This window comes from Garra rufa, chromosome 10 (genome assembly GCF_049309525.1).
Source record: "Garra rufa chromosome 10, GarRuf1.0, whole genome shotgun sequence".
Taxonomy (NCBI): Eukaryota; Metazoa; Chordata; class Actinopteri; order Cypriniformes; family Cyprinidae; genus Garra; species Garra rufa.
This window is the reverse complement of record NC_133370.1, coordinates 42,195,786-42,220,222: the sequence shown is the minus strand read 5'-3', so window position 1 is coordinate 42,220,222 and position 24,437 is coordinate 42,195,786. Positions and strand designations below refer to the sequence as shown.

The 24,437-nt window shown below is 41.4% G+C and overlaps 1 protein-coding gene across 1 annotated transcript in view; it reads right to left on the bottom strand.

The window, feature by feature from the left end:
- The window catches only part of LOC141344171 (structural maintenance of chromosomes protein 6-like), a 96,188-nt gene that overhangs the window by 30,169 nt on the left and 41,582 nt on the right, over nucleotides 1-24,437 (bottom strand). Inside the window, exons 9-15 of the mRNA XM_073848959.1 lie at nucleotides 19,616-19,735; nucleotides 19,058-19,156; nucleotides 18,336-18,482; nucleotides 18,124-18,212; nucleotides 17,859-18,023; nucleotides 9,961-10,139; nucleotides 9,531-9,732 (exon numbers count right to left, since the gene is read on the bottom strand). Of these exons, the coding sequence (XP_073705060.1) occupies nucleotides 9,531-9,732; nucleotides 9,961-10,139; nucleotides 17,859-18,023; nucleotides 18,124-18,212; nucleotides 18,336-18,482; nucleotides 19,058-19,156; nucleotides 19,616-19,735 (1,001 nt within the window). The remainder of the gene's footprint in view (nucleotides 1-9,530; nucleotides 9,733-9,960; nucleotides 10,140-17,858; nucleotides 18,024-18,123; nucleotides 18,213-18,335; nucleotides 18,483-19,057; nucleotides 19,157-19,615; nucleotides 19,736-24,437) is intronic.

Sequence of the window (24,437 nt, the reverse complement as noted above, 5' to 3'; positions counted from 1 at the left end):
ATTATAAAAATAAAATAATAAATAACCAGTCCAACAAAATAGAGCTTATTCAAGCAGCACGTTCTTCCTCATGTTTCTGAGAATATACTGTAGGGTGAAAGCTGCAGCTGGATACGAGTGTGGACTGAATGAGGGGCAACAACTGGAAAATGCCAGTATTCTTAGGGTAACAGCTTGCAGCAACATACTTGAAAAAGTAAAAGAACTATGAACTAGTTCATTTTGGAACCTGCGAACTTAGTTCAAAAAATTTTAATTATGAACTATGAACTGAACTAGTTCATTTTAAAATGTGTGAACTGAACTTTGAACTAGTTCACGTAGAAAAAGAACTTTCCCAACACTGCTGCAGGGCAAATAGTATACTCTTTGTGCAGGGGTTACGAAAAAAGGAAAGAAAAAGGTGGGGCTGAGAAGGTGAGGATGAGAGCCAGACGGCTGTGAAGGAGGAGGCTGCGGCCGCAGCAGCACAGGGACATAGTAATGAGGGACAGGTGGAAGTTCCCCAGACAAGTGCAGGGCAAGTAACATGAAAGGAGGATAATTAGGGTTATTTCCTAGGTAATCTGACGTTAGCAAATGTTATTTCAGGTTGCTACATTTTTATCTATACCCCAATGAAATAAAACTATTGCAGTTTTTACAGTTAGGCCTAATTAGCTATAAAACACGATATAAACATGCCGCTGCATTAACATGAAGGCAGAAGAAATATTTAAAAAGTAATTAAACCGTTTTTGTGCACACTGCAAAAACTCCATCTAATCAAGTCAAAAAATCTTGTTTCCAGCTAAAAATTATTTTTAACCTTGTTACTTATATACTAAGCAAGAGCAGAAGGTGTTAGATTATTAATCTTATATTGAGTATTTTTAGAATTCTTACCAAGTGTGATTTGTCTTGTTTCATTGGCAGATTATTTCACTTAATTTAAGAAGCTTTCGACTAAAATCACGTATTTTAAGGGTTAGGTTAGTCGAAAGCTTCTTAAATTAAGTGAAATAATCTGCCAATGTAATAAGACAAATCACACTTGCTAAGAATTCTCAAAATAAGACAAATATACTCAAAATAACATTGATAATATAACATCTTCTGCTCTTGCTTAGTATATAAGTCTCAAAACAAGATCAAAAATAATTTTTAGCTTTTTTCAAAAAGATTTTTTTTACTTGGTTAGATGAACAGTTTTTGCAGTGTCGTATTTTTTGCACAAATAAATTAAGAGATTTAGTAATAAATATAGTTTAAGATTGCATGGAATAGATGACGTAATACATAAACCCCGTTTTTTTTTTATCCATTCTTTCACATGTTTATTCAGGTAGAGAATAGAGAGGATGACACCTGCTATAATTTGGAAGGTAAAACATCATGGGTTAAGATTTAAGTATTTTGAGACCCGTGTCTGTTGCTGATTAGCTTTCACACACATCTGTTGTTGTGGGATGAGCCGAGTCAAAGTCCAGGGCTGTTTTTTAGTCCCAGTCCGCCACTGGACAGAAATGACATGCCTTAGTGTAAATAAGATAAATAACATAAGGCAATTTAGTATGTTTAATAAAATAACTATGTCACGTATTCACAGAGGAGGTCTGGGTCCAAATGCAGGTGAGTAGTCTTTTAATATAATTAAACAAACAAAACAAAACAAAACCAAAGGCCAACACGGCACAAACAGAAGACTAAATAACAAAACCAAAAGCCAAGATCAGATAAACACAGGAGACGAGACAATGCAGACATCAATGCAGAGTGAATAGTGGGATCTGTTATAGTCCAGAAGTGATTGTGAACAGGTGTGCGTGTAATCAGTGCAAATGACAAGACAAACGTGAATGATTAATGGAGTGCAGTGCCAGGGGAACAGCGACCTCGGGAGGCTGAGGGAAACCCACAGCCCTGATCATGACAGTACCCCCTCCCTACGGAATGGCTTCGCGACGTTCCCAAAGTCTGGAGGGAGGAGGTACGGAGGAGGGCAACTCAGGGGGAGGGATGGCGGGCCAGGTCCGTGCATTGCAGTCACCGTCGTGCCAGAAACAGAAAGCCCAGCCGTCTCCGCGCTAGAAACAAAGCGCGCGGCTGCCTCAGCGCCAGGAACGGGACGCGCAGCCGTCTCAGCGGCAGGAACAGGACGCGCAGCCGCCTCAGCGCCAGGAACAGGACGCACAGCCGCCTCAGCGTCAGGGACAGGACACGCAGCCGCCTCAGCGCCAGGAACAGGACGCGCAGCCGCATCAGCGCCAGGAATAGAACGCGCAGCCGCCTTAGCGTCAAGGACAGGACGCGCAGCCGCCTCAGCGCCAGGAACAGGACGAGCAGCCGCCTCAACATCAGGAACAGGACGCGCAGCCGCCTCAACGTCAGGGACAGGACGCGCAGCCGCCTCAGGAACCGCCGCCAGAACGTCAGGAACAGGACGCGCAGCCGCCTCAACGTCAGGAACAGGACGCGCAGCCGCCTCAACGTCAGGAACAGGACGCACAGCCGCCTCAACGTCAGGGACAGGACGCGCAGCCGCCTCAGGAACCGCCGCCAGAACGTCAGGAACAGGACGCGCAGCCGCCTCAACGTCAGGAACAGGACGAGCAGCCGCCTCAGCGTCAGGGACAGGACGCGCAGCCGCCTCAGCGCCAGGAACAGGACGAGCAGCCGCCTCAGCGCCAGGAATGGGACGCGCAGCCGTCTCAGCGGCAGGAACAGAACGCGCAGCCGCCTCAGCGCCAGGAACAGGACGCACAGCCGCCTCAGCGTCAGGGACAGGACACGCAGCCGCCTCAGCGCCAGGAACAGGACGCGCAGCCGCATCAGCGCCAGGAATAGAATGCGCAGCCGCCTTAGCGTCAAGGACAGGACGCGCAGCCGCCTCAGCGCCAGGAACAGGACGAGCAGCCGCCTCAACATCAGGAACAGGATGCGCAGCCGCCTCAACGTCAGGGACAGGACGCGCAGCCGCCTCAGGAACCGCCGCCAGAACGTCAGGAACAGGACGCACAGCCGCCTCAACGTCAGGAACAGGACGAGCAGCCGCCTCAACGTCAGGAACAGGACGCGCAGCCGCCTCAACGTCAGGGACAGGACGCGCAGCCGCCTCAGGAACCGCCGCCAGAACGTCAGGAACAGGACGCGCAGCCGCCTCAACATCAGGAACAGGACGAGCAGCCGCCTCAGCGTCAGGGACAGGACGCGCAGCCGCCTCAGCGCCAGGAACAGGACGCGCAGCCGCCTCAGCGCCAGGAACAGGACGAGCAGCCGCCTCAACGTCAGGACGCGCAACCGCCTCAACGTCAGGGACAGGACGTGCAGCCGCCTCAGCGTCAGGGATAGGGATAGCGGTTGCCGCCGCCCCGGGAACCGCCGCCAGACGAGCGTCCTCCACTGCCCACCGAGCGTAGATGGCCGCCATCCACTCGGGCACAGCCGCCTCAACGACCGCCTCGTCCGGAACCGAGACAGTGGACGCTGCCGCCTCCGCCGTCCAACGAGCGCAGATGGCCGCCGCCCACTCGGGCACAGTCACCGTCCCCTTGAAAAAAAAACTCCCCGCTGGACCCATAGGTGATGTCTGCATTCTGTCACGTATTCACAGAGGAGGTCTGGGTCCAAATGCAGGTGAGCAGTCTTTTAATATAATTAAACAAACAAAATAAAACCAAAGGCCAACACGGCACAAACAGAAGACTAAATAACAAAACCAAAAGCCAAGATCAGATAAACACAGGAGACGAGACAATGCAGACATCAATGCAGAGTGAATAGTGGGATCTGTTATAGTCCAGAAGTGATTGTGAACAGGTGTGCGTGTAATCAGTGCAAATGACAAGACAAACGTGAATGATTAAGGGAGTGCAGTGCCAGGGGAACAGCGACCTCGGGAGGCTGAGGGAAACCCACAGCCCTGATCATGACAAACTATGTATAGACCTGTTCTATAGGAAAGATAACCTTAAATGACTTCTATTTGTGATGTGGCGCTATATCGAAAATAAAATGAACTTGACGTTCAAGGGGGGCGGGGGTGCCGTTGGGGGGATAGATAAAATCGCAGCCTTGTGCGGTTTAGAAATCGCATGTGCTTAAATCGCGATTTTTTTGCGATTGCGATTATTGCACAGCCCTAATAAAAACAAATATCTCAACTTAAAATACCCGGCAGGCATGTAAACTAGGGATGCACCGAAATGAAAATTGAAAAACTGAAAACCGAAAAAGAGGAAACCATGGCCGAAAACCAAAACACCGAAAGAATTATGCCAATTATTAGTACCATTGCATTATGACTATGATTGTGTACTAATTTTACTAAAATCAAGGCATTGCAATTGCATAAATTAATATTAAAGTTTCAAAGAATAAATTAATTATATTAATTTTAGCAATTATTATCAATCAAGTATTATATTACTTAAATAACATATACATATATTTTACTGCTTTTGTTTAAATTGTTTAACTGAGTACGTTTACATGGACAACAATATTCCGATTTTAACGCGATTAAGACAATACTCTGATTAAGAAGCAACCATGTAAACTGAGATTTTTGATTAATTTAATCCGACTAAAGTCATAATCGGAGTAAACACAAATCGAATTAAGACAGGTGGAGTATTCCTATTTTAGTCGCATTATGGAAGACATGTACACACCTTAATCAGACTATTCCCCTTGTAGGACTTTTCGCCACATTTTGTGACAGGATACACACTAATGCTGCATTCCAGGCAGGTTTTTGAGCTCGTAAATCACGTGTTCAAACCACGACTCAGGACTTTGTAGCGTTCCAGGCAAGTCACGCCAAGCATTTATTATTTTTATAGTATTAATAATTTGATTGCAACGTTATATTGTCCTAAACTCAATTTTTCTACCGTGTGCCACTAAACACCGCACTCCTAGAGGCTTTATTGTTGTTTCTCGGGCTATGTCACGTCAGAACTCGGAACTGGGAGTACGTCGTCGATCTAGTACGAGTTCACGGGTGGGAATTCACGGGTTTGAGTGCCGTTCCAGTGCACTTTCACGGGTAGAAGTTTGGAAAAACACGGGTAACGGGTTGTCTGGAACGCGGCATAACGCTCTCAGTTGGTTGCGCTTTGGTTTCATTTTTATTTATTTATTTTTTGCTACAACATGGGCTTAATCAATGCTCATTGCTGATAAATAGCCTAGTTTGTTATCATAATTTTTTGTTTTATGGAAACGTTTTTAACATTCAACCCCCTTTTTCATTAGTATTATTTGTAAGTAGCCTATTTATTTTAATTTTGTGAACGGGATTTCCGCTATTTGAATGTCTTAGGATGCTTTTTACTTTTACTATCGAATTCATGATCTTGGTTTTGCTTGCATATATAAGGCTACACCTATCAATTTTAAGATTAAAACAAATTCTTAAAAGATGGATTTGTTATTTTTAATTAAACAGCATAACAAAAATAAATTAAAACTAGCTTATATAGCATTTATTAACAAAAACTAATAAGAGGCATGGACTCCATCACATGCTGTTATATGCCGATTAAACAATTTATTACAGGGCGCGCAAACACTGAGCAATCAAAATAATTAATAAAAAAAATAATAAAAGAAAGCCTCCAAAGCGTAATGTGAGGTAAACGGCAAAGATAACGGTTTTCAAAATGAAAACAAACAAAAAAAGTAAAACTAAACTGGCTTTCGGTGACTGTGCTTGCGTGTGGGTATTTTTTTTTTTTTTTTGTCGTCCTAAAAACTGACTGGCTCTGAAACGCTGGCTGTATGGATCAGACGCTTTGGAGCAGCACAGCACGCACTCGCACAAATGCGACCACGGCAAATTTTAACTCACACATTCTAAAATATTTGTTGCATATGTCCAGTGCCACTTCAAGCTTTTGTAAAATTAAAACCCAAACATCCAAAAGTCTATAACGAAGATGAACAGATAGCGTCGCGTGTGGACGTAATGATGTGTGTCATTAATCGATCTATGTACTATAACATGTAAAACGGGAACATGAAAGTAATATTCTAAAAGCAACTCATGTAAACAGCTTAATCATATTATTGTCTTATTCAGAATAAGGTCATTAATTAGATTACTGGTGTCCATGTAAACGTAGTCACTGTTTAAATTATCTTGTGGATCCATCTGTTCACATTTACAAGTCTAGGTGTTTCTCTTCCAGCAGGAGGCACTATCAGAATGGTACACAAAGCAGCGCAGCAAATTACTTTGAAAGGTGCAGCGCTCATATTTATTCAATGGATAGCCTTTTGAAGTTTCATCGCAATTCTTGTCTTTAGTCCCCACATTTAAGACCACCTGAAATCATAATTAAGATATTCTTAACCCCTAATAACACTGCAGTCATCAATGACAATTAAGAACTTTATTTAAGACTTTCAAAAACAAACCTTACATAAAATTAGTTTCTTTTTATTTTTTCCCACCATGTTGGGGGCACAAGAAAAATATTAGGGGACTAAATTAATATCAGCATATGAAGTATAATCGTCTCTCACTGTCTCTGAGAGAATGCACATCAGATGCCGAAAGCACTGTCAGTTTTACTTTCACTTTAACATATTGAGCAGTTTTCACGTTGCTTGTGTGATATCCATTGGCTCACCTCCATGGTTTAAAACATAAATATGTATAAAAATTAGTGGTGGGCCGTTATCGGCGTTAACGTGCTGCGTTAACGTGAAACTCTTATCGCGCGATAAAAAAAATATCGCCGTTAATCTATTCTCAAATTTGGGTTGGGAGCTGGGTCTAAACTACGCAAGCTATGATGACTTTCACCTTGATAGTTTAACGCGGATGTATACCGAAGACTGTAGAATATGGTCGCCGCGTTTAAGTCTCCTCCGCCAAAACACAGACGGGATCGCGTCGTCCTCCATTCATAAAAACCGAATCTACTATAGCGAAATGCCACGTAAATTCGTCGTTTTTTGGATTCATAAATCAAATGTTGGTCAGTCACTTAATTCAAATCGCGATATGGACTAGTGTATGTGAAAACTGAAATGCAAAAAGACCGTTGTAATATGAATCCGATATGTTCCGTTTGCCTAGCTGTATGTATGAATGATGGAGACGAGCTTTTACTACACGCATACTGAAACACACGTGACGCTCCCGGTAATTTTTGGCATTTTCATCTCACATGAACAGATAAACTCAATCTCCCAAACTGCTGTGAGTGTCACTTTTACCGTTTCATTTAAGAAAACTAGCATCATATCATACTGTATGACACAGAAACTTCACGGCAACCTGTCAAAATAAAAGTACGGTGTAACATGTAATGGGCTGGGTAGGTGTTGACGTTAAAAAAACACAATCTAATAGGGAGAAAAAATAATTTCAGTGTTAGTTAGTTAGTAAACACAAGTACATCTAATTGAACATAATTTATTTTCATCAACAAATTATAGAACAGCTTTATGAGCTTTATGATCCATTCTCAAAGACTTTACGTCATTATTTGGTTAGCACACATATTCTGAATGCCTTCAGCAGAATTCAAATGAGCCATTTTAATCTAGATTAATCTAGATTAATTCCAAGATTTAATCTAGATTAATCTAGATTAAAAAAATTAATCTATGCCCACCCCTAATAAAAATACAGTATATTGAAAAGACATATTTTTAAAATATTGCGACGTAACACCAACGTAAAGCCATTGTTTTTCACTCCCTGAAAGCTACATCTGCCTGCGCGCAATGCGCCGATCTCTGCTCTCATCACTGCACCTCACGACTGCAGACACACCCCTCTTGAAATTTCGGCATTACATGTTTTGCCAATCGCTATCCGTGGGGCTTTCTCAGATATAGTGAAATACGTCCACACCGCAGACGTGTCTCTTCAGACAAGCACGTGCAGGCTGCGGTTTCTGTTTGTGTCAACATACTGTTTCAGCCGTGTTGTTTCGGTGATAAAAATCTTTCGTCCGAAAACCGAAAATGCACTTTTGGGCCATTTTCGGCTGAAAATTTTCGGTGGCCTAATATTCGGTGCATCCCTAATGTAAACACAAAAGTCTCACAGTGTTTGCTGTGTTTCTGTGTGGAGTAGCTACTCTGTGTCACCGCATAACTATAGATCTATGTGTTAAAAAATAATGAGAATATACATATACAGTATATCTGAGTCCTGATCGAGAGGTAATGTCCGATTCTGATCGAGTCTGAAACCACGTGATCGGGCCCGATTTCTGATCACGTGATCGGATCGGGACATCCCTACCCTAAGGTCCCTCCTGCTGCACCACAGCCCATCGAACTCCAGGCTTTCTGCCCTCCTCCCTTCAGGGAGCCTGACCAGGAGAAGCTTAATTGTATGTGTCCAGTGTACCTGTTTGTGTGTTATGGTCCTCTTAAGAGAGGTTTTCCTGCCTCTAAACAGACCATCAGTAGATGGATTGTAGATGTTATCACTATTGCATATGTGTCCTCTGACCTGTCCTCGCCTCTGGGGGTCAAGGCTCATTCAACTAGAGGTGTGGCGGCCTTCAAGGCCCTTTTGGCAGGTGTCCCTATCCAGGACATCTGCAATGCTGCTGGGTGGTTTACGCCACTCATCTTTGTCAGATTCTATGACCTGGATCTTTGAGCCGCTTATGGCTCCTCTGTTCTTCTGCCCTAGCTGTGCTCTTCCACACTAAGTCTGTTGGCATGGGCATCTTATTCTCATAGCGTTTTCGGACGCAGCTTGAGTTCCCGGAAGAGAAGGTCCCAGGTTCCGTATGTAACCCTGGTTCCCTGAGGGAATGAGACGCTGCATCTCGAGCCATATTTCCGGCATCCCTGCGAACATTCTCTTCACTTTTGGAGCTGATGCTGCTTGGATCGCACATGCTTTTAAGCTTCCTGGTCGCTTACATAATCCGCCCCATAACGTAATCCACCCATGACGTCTCGCCCTTCCATTGGATTGATTACACATGTGATTCCGAGCGTAGTCTCGCTGCAGGAGCTCCCATATTATTTTTGGGATGCATTGTCTCGTTTCCTCAGGGAACCAGGGTTACATACGTAACTTTGGATGTTTCACAGCAAATTATCAGAACTATTTTAGTAAGACATTAATACTGTGCTTTACCAATAAAGCTGCACTAGGTATACATCACATATAAGCACAAAAACCTTGATATTTTGAGAACTCAATTAAAAATGCACACATTACATATTAATCTTTTTTTCTATTAAGCTATGTTACCTAGTGATGTATATCGTTAACAGGCAGAAGATTCGAAAATATGACGACTTGTTAAGGCGGCTCAGAGTTGACTCATTCTTACTTTAATTTATCATGCACTCTTTGATTAACAACTTTGCAGACTGTTTGCATTGAAGGATAGCTACGTATACAAACGGCAAAAAATATATTTTTCGAAAACCCATATGTCCTGCTCTATAATTCCGTGACACCAGAAAATTAAAATAAAGCAGAAAATTAAGAATTTCAGAAAACAGTGGTAATCATTGCTAAAAGAGATATCAGGTCACTTGAGGTGATCTCTAGTTACCCGTTCCTGACGTCATAGACCGTGTTAGTAAATGTGCTGACGATGATCTGAGGTCTTCTGCCCTGCTGGAAGTGGCGACTCATGATTCTCTGTAACTCTCTCTCATCAGCGTGGTTATCGCAACAGAAAGCTAACATCAGAGCCTTCAGACAACATTCCACTGCAAGACCCAGCTCCGGATTCCGCAGTCGGATACAGAATCCTAGAAACAAAAAACAGTGCTGCTACCTTGTGGATCAACTAATAAATAAAAAATAAATAAATTAAATTAATTAATTGTGCAAGCAAAATGGATGTGGAAGCTTAGCGTACCGAGTAAGCATAGTTAGAAAAATTAGACTGCATGTTTAAAAACAGAAGTACACTGGGCTTAAGCTCTTAACTATAATTTTAAACAAATGAAAGAGAAACAGCCCATCAGGATACTTACCGAGTGGTCCAACAGGTTTTCTCTTGAACTGACACCGCCGGTCAGCCTCATCTATAGCCCTCAGCAGTGCTGGCATCTGCTCACCAAAACGACAAAGTCTGTTATCTCGACCGCTTTCCATTGAAGCCAGTTTACGTTGCTTAGATTCCATCGCACGCTGCAGGTCCTGCTCTTCATGGCTACAAAATGAATAGAAAAGGAAAATCATTTGTTTTATAATCAAGATCCAGTGAAACCCCCAAATTGGGACCACTAATGAAATGCTACTATTTTAAAATTTCCCCTTTTTATATCAGAAACCATTTTTTTTTTTTAAATGAACCATGTGATCAGAATATCAATGAAAGCAAGAAAATCTAATGGGACTATATGATGTAACGATATGAAAATTTCTTATCACGGTTATAGAGTCCTTAATTATCATGGTATTGTTAAAATGTGCTGTAAATCCATTCTCTGACACAAGATGGAAAAAGATGGATTACAGCTATTTTCAGTAACCTCCGTGGATAAAGCAGCTTTGCGATTAAGAACACTATCAGGTATTACAGGGAGCAATAATGAAAATAAAATGCCACTGAATCTTCTCTAAAAACAGTCAGAACTTTCAGAGGTACATTCATATAATTAATTAATTCATATATTCATTTATATAATTTCCATAGCTCTATTAAAACATTGCATCTTTTACCACATTTTCACACAAAACAAAAATACAACACTGTGTTGGAAAATACATCTAAATGGCACTTTCGATGGACCTTCAATGTGTCCTCTGCAGTGGAATTTGTTGATACTGATTTAATTATTCTAACTGAATGTATTGACAAAATGTAAGAATTTGACGTAAATGCTGACACGCACATTTAGAAACATTTAGGATATTTAGGAAAATATTGCCCCTCATAAAGGTAAAACATGTCCTAGAAACCACTTTAAGGCAAATATCACAAATATGCTGATTAAAGTAAGACAGAGCAGAGGAGCAGAGATGAGGCACACATCAAGGCTTAATGTCAAGCCCTGATTTGTATGCATAAAATTCATATTTTCCACTAAATGTAAAATACATTGTTCCCTTCCGAGGGAACTCTCACCGCGTCCCCTAGGGGTCGCTATTGGGGAACGCTGCAGCGTGACTCGTGTCTGAAGAATGCATATAGAAAAACTCCATGAAATGGCCGGCGACAGCGTATGACGTCACCGCGGCGCGCATGTCGCTGCTGGTGCGTCACTACCGGGCGACACAGTATAAAGGAGTCGCCGAAGTAAACATACACCCTCTTCGCTGTCTTCAGCTTTCTCTTTGTCTAGGAGTGCATATTCTCTCACCGGAGGCCTGCTCGTGACGTGTGTGGTAATCTGATACCCGCACTTTCACACTGCCCGAGCTGTGAGGGGAGAACGCAAGCAAGATTACCTCTTGAGAGAGTAGAATGCGATCGGTGCATTCATTGCTTGTTTGTAACGAGAGGCACGCTCTCATACCCACTTGCTACGACTCTCTGCTACGTGGGTGTGGTAAATTACAGCTCGTTCAGCTCCCGAGGGACTAATGGGCTTATCGCGAAAACGCAGTACGCAAAGGAGGGAGGTGAGTTTCTCTGTTCCTCATTTTGCATGAGTGTTTTTGCCTCTCGCGGCATTAACAGACGCATTCGCGGCGTCGCCAGCGGCTCCTTGCTCGTTTTATTCCCGAGGGAATTTGGCGTCTGGGCGGAGTTTGTTTAGCTCCCGCGGGAGCCGAATATGTGCTGCGCGTCGCGATTGTGGAGTTAATATACTGCCATAAAATATGTGTGTGCATGTATATGTATATACATATGTATGTTATGTATGCTTATATGTGTACATATAAAGGGGAGAGATTTTCCTAGACTAGTTCGACCATGATTATGCAGATCATGGCAGAACAGTCTTATTAACTACAGCTGTCTGAGGCTAGCTGTATGTTAACTCTTCCTACTTTAGGGCTGGAGGCTTTCAGTCAGTTTTTACCTCTGGTAGTCCTTCCTACACATACAGATATCTGCGGATATCTGTGTGTGGGCTTACTGATTACTTTTTGTTTGGAAACAGAAAAGTAGTTCTTTTAAGCTCTTGCCTAGATGGTGCTGTCTCCCCTGCTAGGGTTTAAATAGACAGCCCACTCTGCTGGTTTGGGCTGTTTTCAGGAGGACTAACCGGAGGTCTTTCACTGATCTGTTAGTTTTTCCCAGGCTCATTGGCCTTTCTGGATTTATGTGATTTGGGCTAGGTAGATCACTGCCTTTGAGTCCTTCACTCCATGAAGGCCCAGGTCCGAGCCCTACAACATGAGCTCCCTGCATGCAGCGGTTCTTATGTCCCATAAGAACCTCCATTACCAATGGTCTGGATTTTAACTCCTTAAACAGGTTTTGTTTAAGTTTGAGTTAAATGCAGGTCACTCATGGGTGAGTACGATCCATATTTTTCTTTTAATAAAGAAAAAGAACGTAATACTGTCTCAGGCCTGTGTGTTGTGTTTTTGCTTCTCAGAGAAAAACATGACGAGTTCACGGCGGATGCTCCCCCTCTGATCCTACGGGTTATGGTTACGGCAGTGTTCGTCCTATCCACGCCACAGGTCGTGCGGTAAACCACCCTCTCAGCATATGTTAGACATAGGACTTATGTCCTCTTCAAGGTAAGCTCCCTAAGTTTCCTTCTTAGGATTGCCCTTGGCATGTTTAACATTTGTCCTTTGCAGGCCTTTTTTTCTGAGAATCCCTCTTCCAGACTCTCTCTGTGGACTTTAGATCCTGTGAAGTGATCTTATCAGCCGAAGGTTCTTTCCAGCACCTCCTGAGTTTTGTCTCCAAGGAGCAATTTCTCAGTTCTCCAGTAACTAAAGTAGTACTCCCCTTTCCGCGGAAAGGGTTTATTCAGAGTACCGCTTCTCGCTGACAAGCCAGGTTTTCTTCCCGGTTCATCTGGGTTAGGAGCCTGTCCCTCTTGTCCAGGCTGATTCTCACTCTTCAGGCTCACACTCGAGCTGGGCTCTCCCCTTCCCAAGGGAAGGGTCCCTAACGAGCGCCCCCTTGGCGGGATGGGCGTTCCTCCCTGGCCTTCAGGGTTAGGAGTCTATCCTCATAAGTTCCTGCTCCGGGGAATTTATGTCCCGTTGAGACAGGAACATAAGTCCACCTAGACTGGGGTCTGTCGATCCCCCTGTTAGCCCGAGGGCAGGGTCGATTCAACCGAGGTAGTACTCCCCTTTCTGCGGAAGGGGTTTATTTAGAGTACTGTTTCTCGCTGACAGAGCCAGGTTCTCCTCCCGGTTCATCTGGGTTAGGGGCCTGTCCTTCTTGTCCAGGCTGATTCTCACTCTTCAGGCCTCACGCACGAGCTGGGCTCTCCCCTTTCCGAGGAAAGGGTCCCCAATGAGCGCCCCTCGTCAGGACGGGCGTTCCCCCCTGGCCTTCAGGGTTAGGAGTCTGTCACCATGACTATCCAGGAGCTCCCTTCTCAGCAACTTGAAGTAACTTTAGTAGCTCCCCTTTCCGCGGAAAGGGTGCTCTCAGAGCTCTTCAACGACAGCAGCTCACCTTAATTCAAGGTTCGTCAGTAGCACCACTGTCGTGTGGACAAATTCCCCTTTGTTTGGGTAGAATCTGTCATCAGGCTTCCTGAGTCAGGTATGATTGCTCCCCTTTTGAGAAAGGGTTCCTCTCGAGCGATGCTCCTGGCAGGAGGAGTAAGCTCCCCTTCTGAGGAAGGGTGAAATCCGAGCGCTGCCTCCTGGCAGGCGGGTTTTCCTCTCTGTTAATCAGGGTTAGGAGCCTGTCTGCGCCTGACTTCCGGGTCGAGTGTCACCTCCCCTTCAGGCTTTATGACTAACTAGGAGTTCCCCCCTTTTTCAGGACCTTGAAATGACCTTGGCTGCTCCCCTTTCTGCGGAAAGGGTCCTACTAGAGCACCACCTTCTGGCGGGTGTTGGCATTTCTCCCTGTTTCTCAGGGTTTTGAAACCTACCCTTAACATGCTAGAAGCGAAGGCTCCTACGATTGAAGCCTCTTCAAGCTGTTGGCAGCTCACCTTTTGGGTTCCCTCAAAGCAGCTCCACTGCCGCATGGTGAATTTTTCTCCCTTGGCTAAGGAAGAAATAACCTCTATCTTTCTCAAGGTCCTGATTTGAGCACGTTCGCTCCCCTTCGCAAGGGTCCCGTTTTAGAGCGCGGCTCCTAGTGGGATGAGTATGCTCCCCTTCCGAGGAAGGGTAATTCCTGAGCACCACCTTCTCCTAGTAGGCATCCATGTGGACTGGGTCTAGTATGCTCCCCTTTACACTAAAGGGTCCCTTCAGAGCATTGCCCTTTTTAAGGACGGATGTTCCTCCCTGCAAGTCGGGGTTAGGGGTCTGTCCGCTGTCTGCGTCCACTATCATGATGGTCAGTAGCTCCATGATTTCATCAGTCGACTAACAGTTTGAGGACTGTCTGTCCTGATTGGGGTGTAGCATTGCTCCCCTCTCTAAACAGGGAGGGTTCCTCCCCTATTTTAATTCTTGTCATCCTATGACAAATATGGAGCTTTAATATGAAACCCTCAAAATGGGGGAAAACACAGTCTCCAAATCCCATTTTACTAGGGTAAGTGTCCCACGCTAAACCCTGGGCACTTTCTGAAATCCACAATAGTGGTAAGTGCGCACGGAATCTTTGTGCACTTCCTAAAATCCACATAAGTGGTAAGTTCCCAACAAGTTTTTGGGTTCTTTTCTAAAATCCTATACGGTATGGGTTACGCGGTCCTCGTTCCCATTTTTTGAGTTGGTTTAAAACCCCGGTCTCCCTGGGCCCAACTTCACTCGATATCACCTTAGATATCTCCTGACCATCTGTTATCCAGGGTGCGTTATCTGAGGATAACCCCTGCTAGAACGGTCTCTGTCCTGGGACAGGCCTGTTAGTCGCTATTTCTGAGTCAGTTCACTGAGGGAACTAGACTCAGTAGTACTGGCAGTTCCTGTTCTAGTTAAGTCTAAGTATTAACTTAGCCGTTCCTCCGAAGGAATCTCCGATTCCAACCTGAGCTGTGCTCTGGGTCCTTTGACCCATTCAGGTAAGTGAGAAACAGTTCAGGCTTTGGCCGGGGAGGTTACGTTCTGACAGCTGTCACCTCGTCCTATAGGGATAATTCCTCACAGAATTTACACTTAGTGCTCACTACTATGCACTCCCCTCAGCATGGAGACGTGGGTATACCGTTCCCCAATAGCGACCCCTAGGGGACGCGGTGAGTGTTCCCTCGGAAGGGAACGTCTCTAGGTTACGTATGTAACCCTAGTTCCCTGAGAAGGGAACGAGACACCGCGTCCCCTAGGCTTCTTCCCATGCTTCGGACGAGAAGCTTCAGACAGTGAAGCGGGTGTATGTTTACTTCGGCGACTCCTTTATACTGTGTCGCCCGGTAGTGACGCACCAGCAGCGACATGCGCGCCGCGGTGACGTCATACGCTGTCGCCGGCCATTTCATGGAGTTTTTCTATATGCATTCTTCAGACACGAGTCACGCTGCAGCGTTCCCCAATAGCGACCCCTAGGGGACGCGGTGTCTTGTTCCCTTCTCAGGGAACTAGGGTTACATACGTAACCTAGAGACGTTTTCATATATGTGACCCTGGACCACAAAACCAGTCTTAAGTCGCTGGGGTATATTTGTAGCAATAGCCAAAAATACATATCATGGGTCAAAATTTTAGATTTTTCTTTTATGCCAAAAATCATTAGGAAATTAAGTAAAGATCATGTTCCATGAAGATTTTTTGTAAAATTCCTACTGTAAATATATCAAAATGTAATTTTTGATTTGTAAAATGCATTGTTAAGAACCTAATTTGGACAACTTTAAAGGTGATTTTCTCAGTATTTATTAATTTTTTTTTTGCACCCTCAGATTCCTGATTTTCAAATAGATGTATCTTGGCCAAATATTGTCCTATCCTAACAAACCATACATCAATAGAAAGCTTATTTATTTTACTTTCATGTGATGTATAAATCTCAGTTTTGTAAAATTTAACCTTATGACTGGTTTTGTGGTCCATGGTCACATATGTATACTCAGCATGTTTAAATCAATAGTTTTATATTTCTCTAATTTATTTTATTATGGCATTCGCAAGGCTTCATGGGAGTTAATTGTAGTTCTTTCCCTTATTAAAGGCATTATGTACACAGTCCTATGTGTTTTGTTGAAAGGGCAAAACTATTTTTTGGGCTTCTAAAAGAGAACACAACTACACATCAGTGGTTAAACTCTGTTCCAGGACAGTACAACCTGAATATTCAAGTGTGTGTAGTGCATTTTTAAAGTTCAACCAAAAATTAAAATTGGATTTTTATCTGCTTAACCCCAGGGCATCCAAAATGTAGTTGACTTTGTTTCTTCAGTAGAACAAAGTTTTTTTTATTTTTTTATCTCATACCTCTGCAGTCTGTCAGTCATATAATGGCACTCAATGGGCACCAAATCTTTGAGAGTAAAAAAAAAACGCAGACAAAATCAAATTAAACCCTGCAGCTCGTGATGATAAATTGAGGTGTTAAGACACAAAACGTTTGATCTGTGCAAGAAACTGAACAGTATTTATAACATTATTTTTCTCTGATCCACCGCAACGTTCAACTGTATCGAGTGTGTTCACAACAGCCGGTGTGTGATGCGTCAATGTGTTCTGGCAATGTAGTCTGTGAAAATTCAACACTCCCGGATAAGTTCACACAAAGAAGCGTAATCTTTTAGCTTTTAATCGGTTGCCAGAATCAGGATAAGCACAATTAATTACCATTTTGAGTAGCCGCGGCCCGCTTTGCACTGTGTAAACAATGAGTGACATATACTATGGCAGATCACGTTGACACGTCATGTTGTGAATGCGCTTAGAATAAGACGTTGCAGTGGATCAGAGGTAAATAATGATATAAATACTGTTCAGTTTTTTTTTTGCACAGACCGATCGTTTTGTTTCTTATAACACCTCAATGTATCATCATGAGCCGCAGGGTTTAATTTGGTTTTGTATGTGTATTTTTTTTCCAAAGCTGTGGGTTCCATTGACTGCCATTGTAGGACTGACAGACTGCAACGGTTTGAGTTAAAAATGTTTGTTTGTGTTCTACTGAAGAAACAAAGTCACCTACATCTTGGATGCCCCAGGGGTAAGCAGATAAATATCAACTTTTCATTTTTGGGTGAACTATCCCTTTAAAGAGGACTGTTTCCTGAAGGCTCACAGCTTGTATGTTTTCATATTTAAATAATTTGCTACTCACTATTCAAACACTAGTTTTAAGCTGTGTAGAGTAGTAGCGCTTGTTATTTGTCGATTCTATGATCACAAATGCAGACATGGTGTTATGTTTACAAAGTATTGTCTGTTGTTCTGCCCCCATGGTGTGGCGTGATGCAACACATAAAAATACAGTTTAAGTCATTATAATCAGTATTTATGTCCCCACTGGATGCAACAAATGCCTCGTTTATAATGGGTTTTATTGTCTGTCTCGAAGCACCAGAACACAATGTTAAAATATAGTAAGGGGCATAACATTTCCATCACACGCTTGAGGTATTCGGCCAATCACAATGCACTAGATAGTTGGCCAATCAGAGCACACCACGCTTTTCAGAACGATGAGCTTTGTAAAAATTGACCCGTTTCAGAAAGGTGGGGCAGAGAGAAGTTACAATAATATGCAGTATGTGGAAAATGCTTAAACCACGTAAACACATTGCATTACACCATATAGACAAAATAATGTTCTTAACAACATTGTATGACCCCTTTAATTTCATGTTTGTAATATTGTAATTTATCCTTATAGCTGGGATCCCTGTATTAAGAAAATACTTTTACCAACAACTGTACTAACCTCATTCTAGTCAGTTTTTCTTTAGCAGCAGCACTGGCCTGATTACACTGATCAATCTGCTGAGCCAGAGTAGAATCCTGGAAACTTAGATCTTCCAGCTCAGTCTGAATGTGATTCATCCTCTCCACACGAGCACGAGTGTCAGCTGAGTTTGACTGACTTATGCTGGACAGAGAGGAGGGGTTGGGTCATAATGAAACAGCTGGAAATGATACAAGGATAATGTTGTATAACGCTGTTTCCTTTCACCACACTTTTGAAGTACCTGTGTTTGAGTTCTCGGATCCGCTTGTTAAGCTGATCTTTATCCTTTTCAAGGTCTCTCAAGTTAGTCTTTTTACGATGGAGACCAGCCTAAGCCAAGAAAAATGAAAAACAAAAAGAAGTAAAGTGAATTTCTATTTTATCCAATTACCACTGAAAGTTGAGCACAAAGTTTTTATTTCCCTCTTTATAGTGTTGTGCATGCATGAGCACCTCGGCAGTTTTGTGGACTTGGCTGCACGCCTGTGCCTGTTTCTTCAGTTCGGCACACTGAGGCTGCAGCTGCTGCATGCGCACCGTCACACCCTCCAGCTGATCCTGCAACTCTCTACATGTCCTGTTGGCCTCCTGAACTTTCCCCTACAAACAAGAAAAACCCAAATAGACACACTGCACATTACTGTGAATCAACATAATTACATTTTCATTAAGCATTTTCTACACATTGAAATAATTAGGGCTGCTGTCTGTGCGCAACCCAACAGAGCTGTGTAATAATGGCATAAAACATTGAGGGTTTAACACAGGGTTGAAAATATAAGCAACTAAAGGGCCTTTCACACGGCACATGATAACCCTTTAAATAAATAAGCTTTCCATTGATGTATGGTTTGACACAATAGAATAAAGTTTGGCCAAGATTCAACTATTTGAACATCTGGAATCTAAAAGGAATTCATAAAAGAAAAATGTATCATTTTGAACCATTCAATGTATTGTATTTTTGGCTATTGCTACAAATATACCCATACTACTTAACTTAACTGGTTTTGTGGTCCAGGGTCACACACATATATATTTCATAAATAAATCTGAATTTGACAGATTTAAACATCTATCTCATTCTGGCCAAAATACCTACTTAGGCTGAAAAAGCTGAAATCTGGACTGGATTGCATACTAAACAACAGAAAGTCTAGATAATATTCAGTCACCTCCCACTCTTCCACCTTCTGGTCATATTTTACGGTGGATCTCTCTTCAGCTGCAATTCGTTCTCTCATGGTCTTCATCTCCCGTTCTACCTCTGCCACCTGATGTACATTTTAGCATTAGGCCACAATCTTTGGTTATATAACATATTTAAAACATGATTGGAACCATAAATAATTTATAATTCTGGTACTTTTAAGGGATAATTCACCTGAAAATGAAAATTCTGTCATTAATTACCCAATTACCCTCATGTTGTTCCAAACCCCTAAGACCTTTCAGGTCACAAATTTTACCAAAAATATCATACTTTGTGTCTCAAAGATAAATGAAGGTCTTCAGGATTTGGAATGACATGAGAATGACTAATTAACGACAGAATTTTCATTATGAATTTTCATTTCATGAACTATCCTTTTCACCTTAACAAAACCACTACAATTTCAATATAAAAAAATTTAATAACAAAATATTAATAATAAAAAAAAAATTCTGGAATTGTTATATTCATTTTGAGCCATGCAATCAGAGCTCATGTTGTGTTGGTGGTGATTCCTAACCAGAGCCCAGGCCATCTGATTGTTCAGCTCATTCAACGTCTGCTGCATTTCATCTAGTGAAGCCAGATTTTTTTTTGACTCTTCTTTCTCTTGCAGCTTTCTCTTTAGTTCTTGTAGAGTCTGTGAGAGAGGAAAGGGTGTCAGTTAGCGATGTCACAATTCTCAAAATAATATCAAACCGTTCGGTACGACATCCGCGGTTCAATACGCGCTTGTGAATTGTGGGTTTTAGGTTTTGCATATATTTCTCTCGGAATTTGCTGTGTGTGCCTGTGATTTCACATGCTGAGATGAGGAAACCCTTCCCCGCTTATATCTGAAAAAGCAAAACAAGCAGAGCATCTTTCCTTCTAATGACATGCAATAGTTTGAGCCCCAGACATCAGACAGGACGTTGGCTGAAGGTCTAGCTATGCGAGACTATAGACATGCAATTATAAGCCTTTCTAAACCTGTTGTCCAACAAAAGAGTTATAAAAACAAAAGTAACGGATCATTAGTTCATATATTCACATATCTAGAAATGTGAAATGATGTGCTTGTTAATGTTTCCTAATAAATGTATTAAACATTACCTAATAATTGACATTTAATGTAAATGAAAATGATTACAAATATCATTAAACTAATTCATATGATTATGCACATCTTGTGTGATACATGTAGGGTTAGGGACAGGTTGTGTGGTATGGGTTGCAATATTGCATTGATTTGATGAATGAAGTATTTTCCTTGAAAATTTGAAGAATTAAAGATGTGAAATTAAAGATGTGAAAATGGGATGAATTTCAGTCTTTTGGGACACATTTTTGCAATAAAAATGACTGTTCATTGTAACGGAGCGACAGAGACATGAAACGGGCGGATTACAAAATACAAAATACCAAAATGGCAAGACAAAGGGTAATCCAAAATGGGCGAGAGATCTAGAGAAACAGAGAAGCATACAGGACAAGATAAACCAGGCAGGGAATCAAGACACGGATACCTAGACTAAAAACAAGACTTAATTAAGAAACAAGGAAACTAGGAAATTACTCCGTAATGTGCTAACACTAGGAGAGCGTTAAATGCAGACATAAGGAAGCTCAGAATGGCTCCGTAATGTGCTACCGCTAGGAGAGAGGTAAATGCATCAGTACTTGGGCTATATTCTCACAACATTTTTAAATGTAAATGTAAAAGTTTAATGACATTTATAAGCATTCAAATGTACATTAACAAATAAAAATAAATAAAAAAGTTTGTAAATATTGTATAATTTCTGTTAAAAGTATTTGTAGATTTTTAAAACACACTGAATGATGCGTTAAGCATTATACAGTATGTTTGCTAACAACTTATTAATTAAGCTTTTAATGATTGTAAACCATCTGTCAAAATCATTTGAAAAAAAAAACCATGATTATATGAATTAAAAGTTAAATGACATTTGTAAGCATTTCAATTTACAAGAAATAATAATCTGTTATTCTTTGGTAATGTTTAATAAGTTCATTAGTTAACATTAACAAGCACATGATCTCATATTTCTAGATATGTAAATATATATTAAGTAATGATTAGTTAAACATTATATAATGTTTTTATATTATCTATTGTGTATTGTTTTTTGCACATTTCTGATCACTTTTATTTTTGTTATCTATGTCTTGTCACATGTCATCTTGTCTGTGCACTGGAAGCTTCTGTCACCAAGACAAAATGATTCTGATTTATGATTTATTAATGAAAATTATTATAAAGTGTTACTCTTGTTCACAATCAGCCAAATGTTTTAACCCTTTAGGCGCCACAGTTTTTTTTTTTTTTTGAAAAAATGATGGATTTCGACATCAAGATTTCAAAAGCTTGTGGCTTGAAAGGGCTTAAAGATTTTGGGCATGACTGAAAGTTTATGTGGGGTGTAAATATACTCATCTAATTTGCATATTATGATGTCATCAGGGGCGACCAACTTGAATTTCATAATATTCATGAAATATATGTTGAATTATTTCTTGAATTAAAATATTGAATGCTTTTTTATCCTCATTCCAAATGACCAGAAAAGTGGAAAACTACAATAAAACAGGACCAAGTACTACATTACTATATTACTATACTAGTATAGTAGTAAAATGCATGTAAACAGTAGCCAACTCTTTGATCAGTTCATTAGTATTATTCAGGAAATAATAGATATTGAATCTACTTATTTGCAAGTTTTTTTTTGGTCTTTTTATCCTTATTCCAAATGATCAGAAAAGAGGAAACCAAAAATAAAACAGGTGAAAGTACTAAATTATTACTATGGTACTACAGTATACTATATAGTAGTAAAACGCATGGGCTAGTGCTTACTTCCAGCCCTATTTGTCCAATCCCTGCTGCCTCTACCTCTAGCCACAGCCCTCCTGTGGACACTACGACCACGTTCACCCTGCCACCCCCCATCCCCATTGTGTCAGGATTAAGGACTTTATTTCTGTGTTTCCTAAAGTTTTTACCCTTGTGGTTTTCATGTTTTGGTTTCTCCCTTTGTCTCCCCCTTTTGTGCAGTTTGCCTTAGTTTAACCTTATGCCCATTTTTGGACTTCCCCCTCGTTTCCTTGAATGTGTACACCTGTCTTTGTAATTAGTCACTCCCTTTATAAGTCGTTTGTCTCCTGAGTTTCTTTGTCCTGTCTTAATGTTTTTCGTCGTGTTTGTTTTGCTCCCTGGATTTCAGTTCTTTTGTTTAATAAATTAGTGTTATTTTTGTATTTTTGGCTCCTCTCGTTTTCCTTTGGTTCCTCATTCCCTACTTTGCGCGACAGGTTGGGCAAAGGGACAAAATCATCACTTGTTTGTGCTTCGTGAACATTCTCACTATGCACAGGGGCACCACTGCGCTGCAAAGATGTACTGGGAGACGTGTGATAATTAGACCCCTTCAGAGTCAGAATCTGCAAATAACATTTGCATCACATCCTCACAGTAACTTTTTATCAGCCATTTGGCGATTTTCTTTTACAAATCTCACAATTTACTCGCTCACTATGAATTGAACTGCTTCTGCATCAATGACACAATCACTCTGCTATTTCCTTGAACACTTTGAATAGGAACATGATGTCATTTTGGTCTATAATCGAAGTATTAGGAACTACAGTCTATTTTATTAAATATGACATCTTGTCACATTTTTGAAATTTTGGCACTTAGAAGGTTAAATAATGTCTAGGTTACTGTAACCCACATTCCCTGAAGGAGGGAATGGAGCGGTTTCGTCAAGTGACGTATTTGGGGTCTCACTTGGGAGCCCAATCACCTCTAAGCTTTAGAAGCAAAGGCCAATGAACATTTGGGTATATAAAATGGCGGCGTGCATCCACTCATTCATGTTTGTGACAATACTGAGACACCACAACTGGAGGGGGTTAAGGAGACCCCATTCCGGAGCACAGTCACAAACTACTCTATACTAGTGTGTACAGGTCTCCCGCCCACTTGATAGAGGTGAAACCAATGAAATTAGTTCCTTTGAGCCAAACAGGAATGATTGTTGATGCTTAGTCTCACTGTGTTATTATATTGGTGCCCAGATTGGTTTAAACTGTCATCTATTCAACCAATAAACATAGGTTTTGGTCTTTTGAACCACCAATTAGCATGTTTCTTTGGAAATCTGAACAAACGTAAAGTGAAAGTAAAGTGCGTCTTGCGTGCATAAAAAACAAACGCAAAATAACGCTTCTGCATGACAGCATTCTTTGAAAAAGCACAAACATACTCACAACAGTGCCCTTTGACATAACACAAACCAAAAACAAGGATGAAACAGCAGTACATATTGGATAAACAACTGGAATTTAGGTTTTCATGTCACTAGGTGATGTCCTGGTAAAATAGATCCCGACGCAGACTACAGCCAGCAGATTGATCCATTTGGTTGTTATATTATGTAACTAATTCCTATATAGTTTGTAAAAATTATTTGCACTATTTTTTGCTGTTGCGCTCATTGTATATTTTTCTCTCATTTTGTGTGTAGTTTGTGAATAATTTGGACTGTTTATATTTTTATTGCACAAAAAAATTTGTGCAATATAGAATATATTTATCTAAAAAAGTAACTTTTTTTTTACTGTGTTTTGCTATTACATAACACTCTTTTTGCTATGACTTTACTCCTGAAACGTTTTTGGACAGGTCTATATTGTCTATAAACTAAATAGGCCTGTTTTTCACTGAAAAGCGCCTAAAATAATAAATGGCTAGAACTTGCTTGGGGAATGTTATATATAGACAAAATTTTATTTAGAAGTGTAAAACACCTACATACAAATTTCTAAAGAAAAAAAAAATCCAAACTTCAGGAGTTTTTGTTTGAGTACACTGTTAGGTCCTCGGACGTACATTGTTATTTTTATTAATTGTTGTGTGCATATCTGATGATTTTTGTTGTATTGTGCGCAGTCTCTCTCTATCCCGCTCTCTCCTTCTAGCAGCGCTTAGTTGGGAATAGGGGTGCAACGGTTCTCAGTAAAAAATCAAACTGTCCCATTCACCTCCCACGGTTCGGTGCACACCAGGACCGCGGTTCAACTTGAAACTGACAACGCATCTGTAATATGTTTTAAATACAACACGTAAAACAAACAGGGTTCGGCTAATGCATGTTTCTGTTGATGGATGCGCATTCTGGCTTCCCAATACATTACAACAACAGCAATTAATTAAAAAAAGTGGACAAACCATTCTTATTCAATGCGAGTGCTGTATGCTGGAATATGAGCAGTCATTTGTTACGTCATCTCCCGGGTGCTGATAGCGCTCGTGTGCAGGTGAGACCTGAACA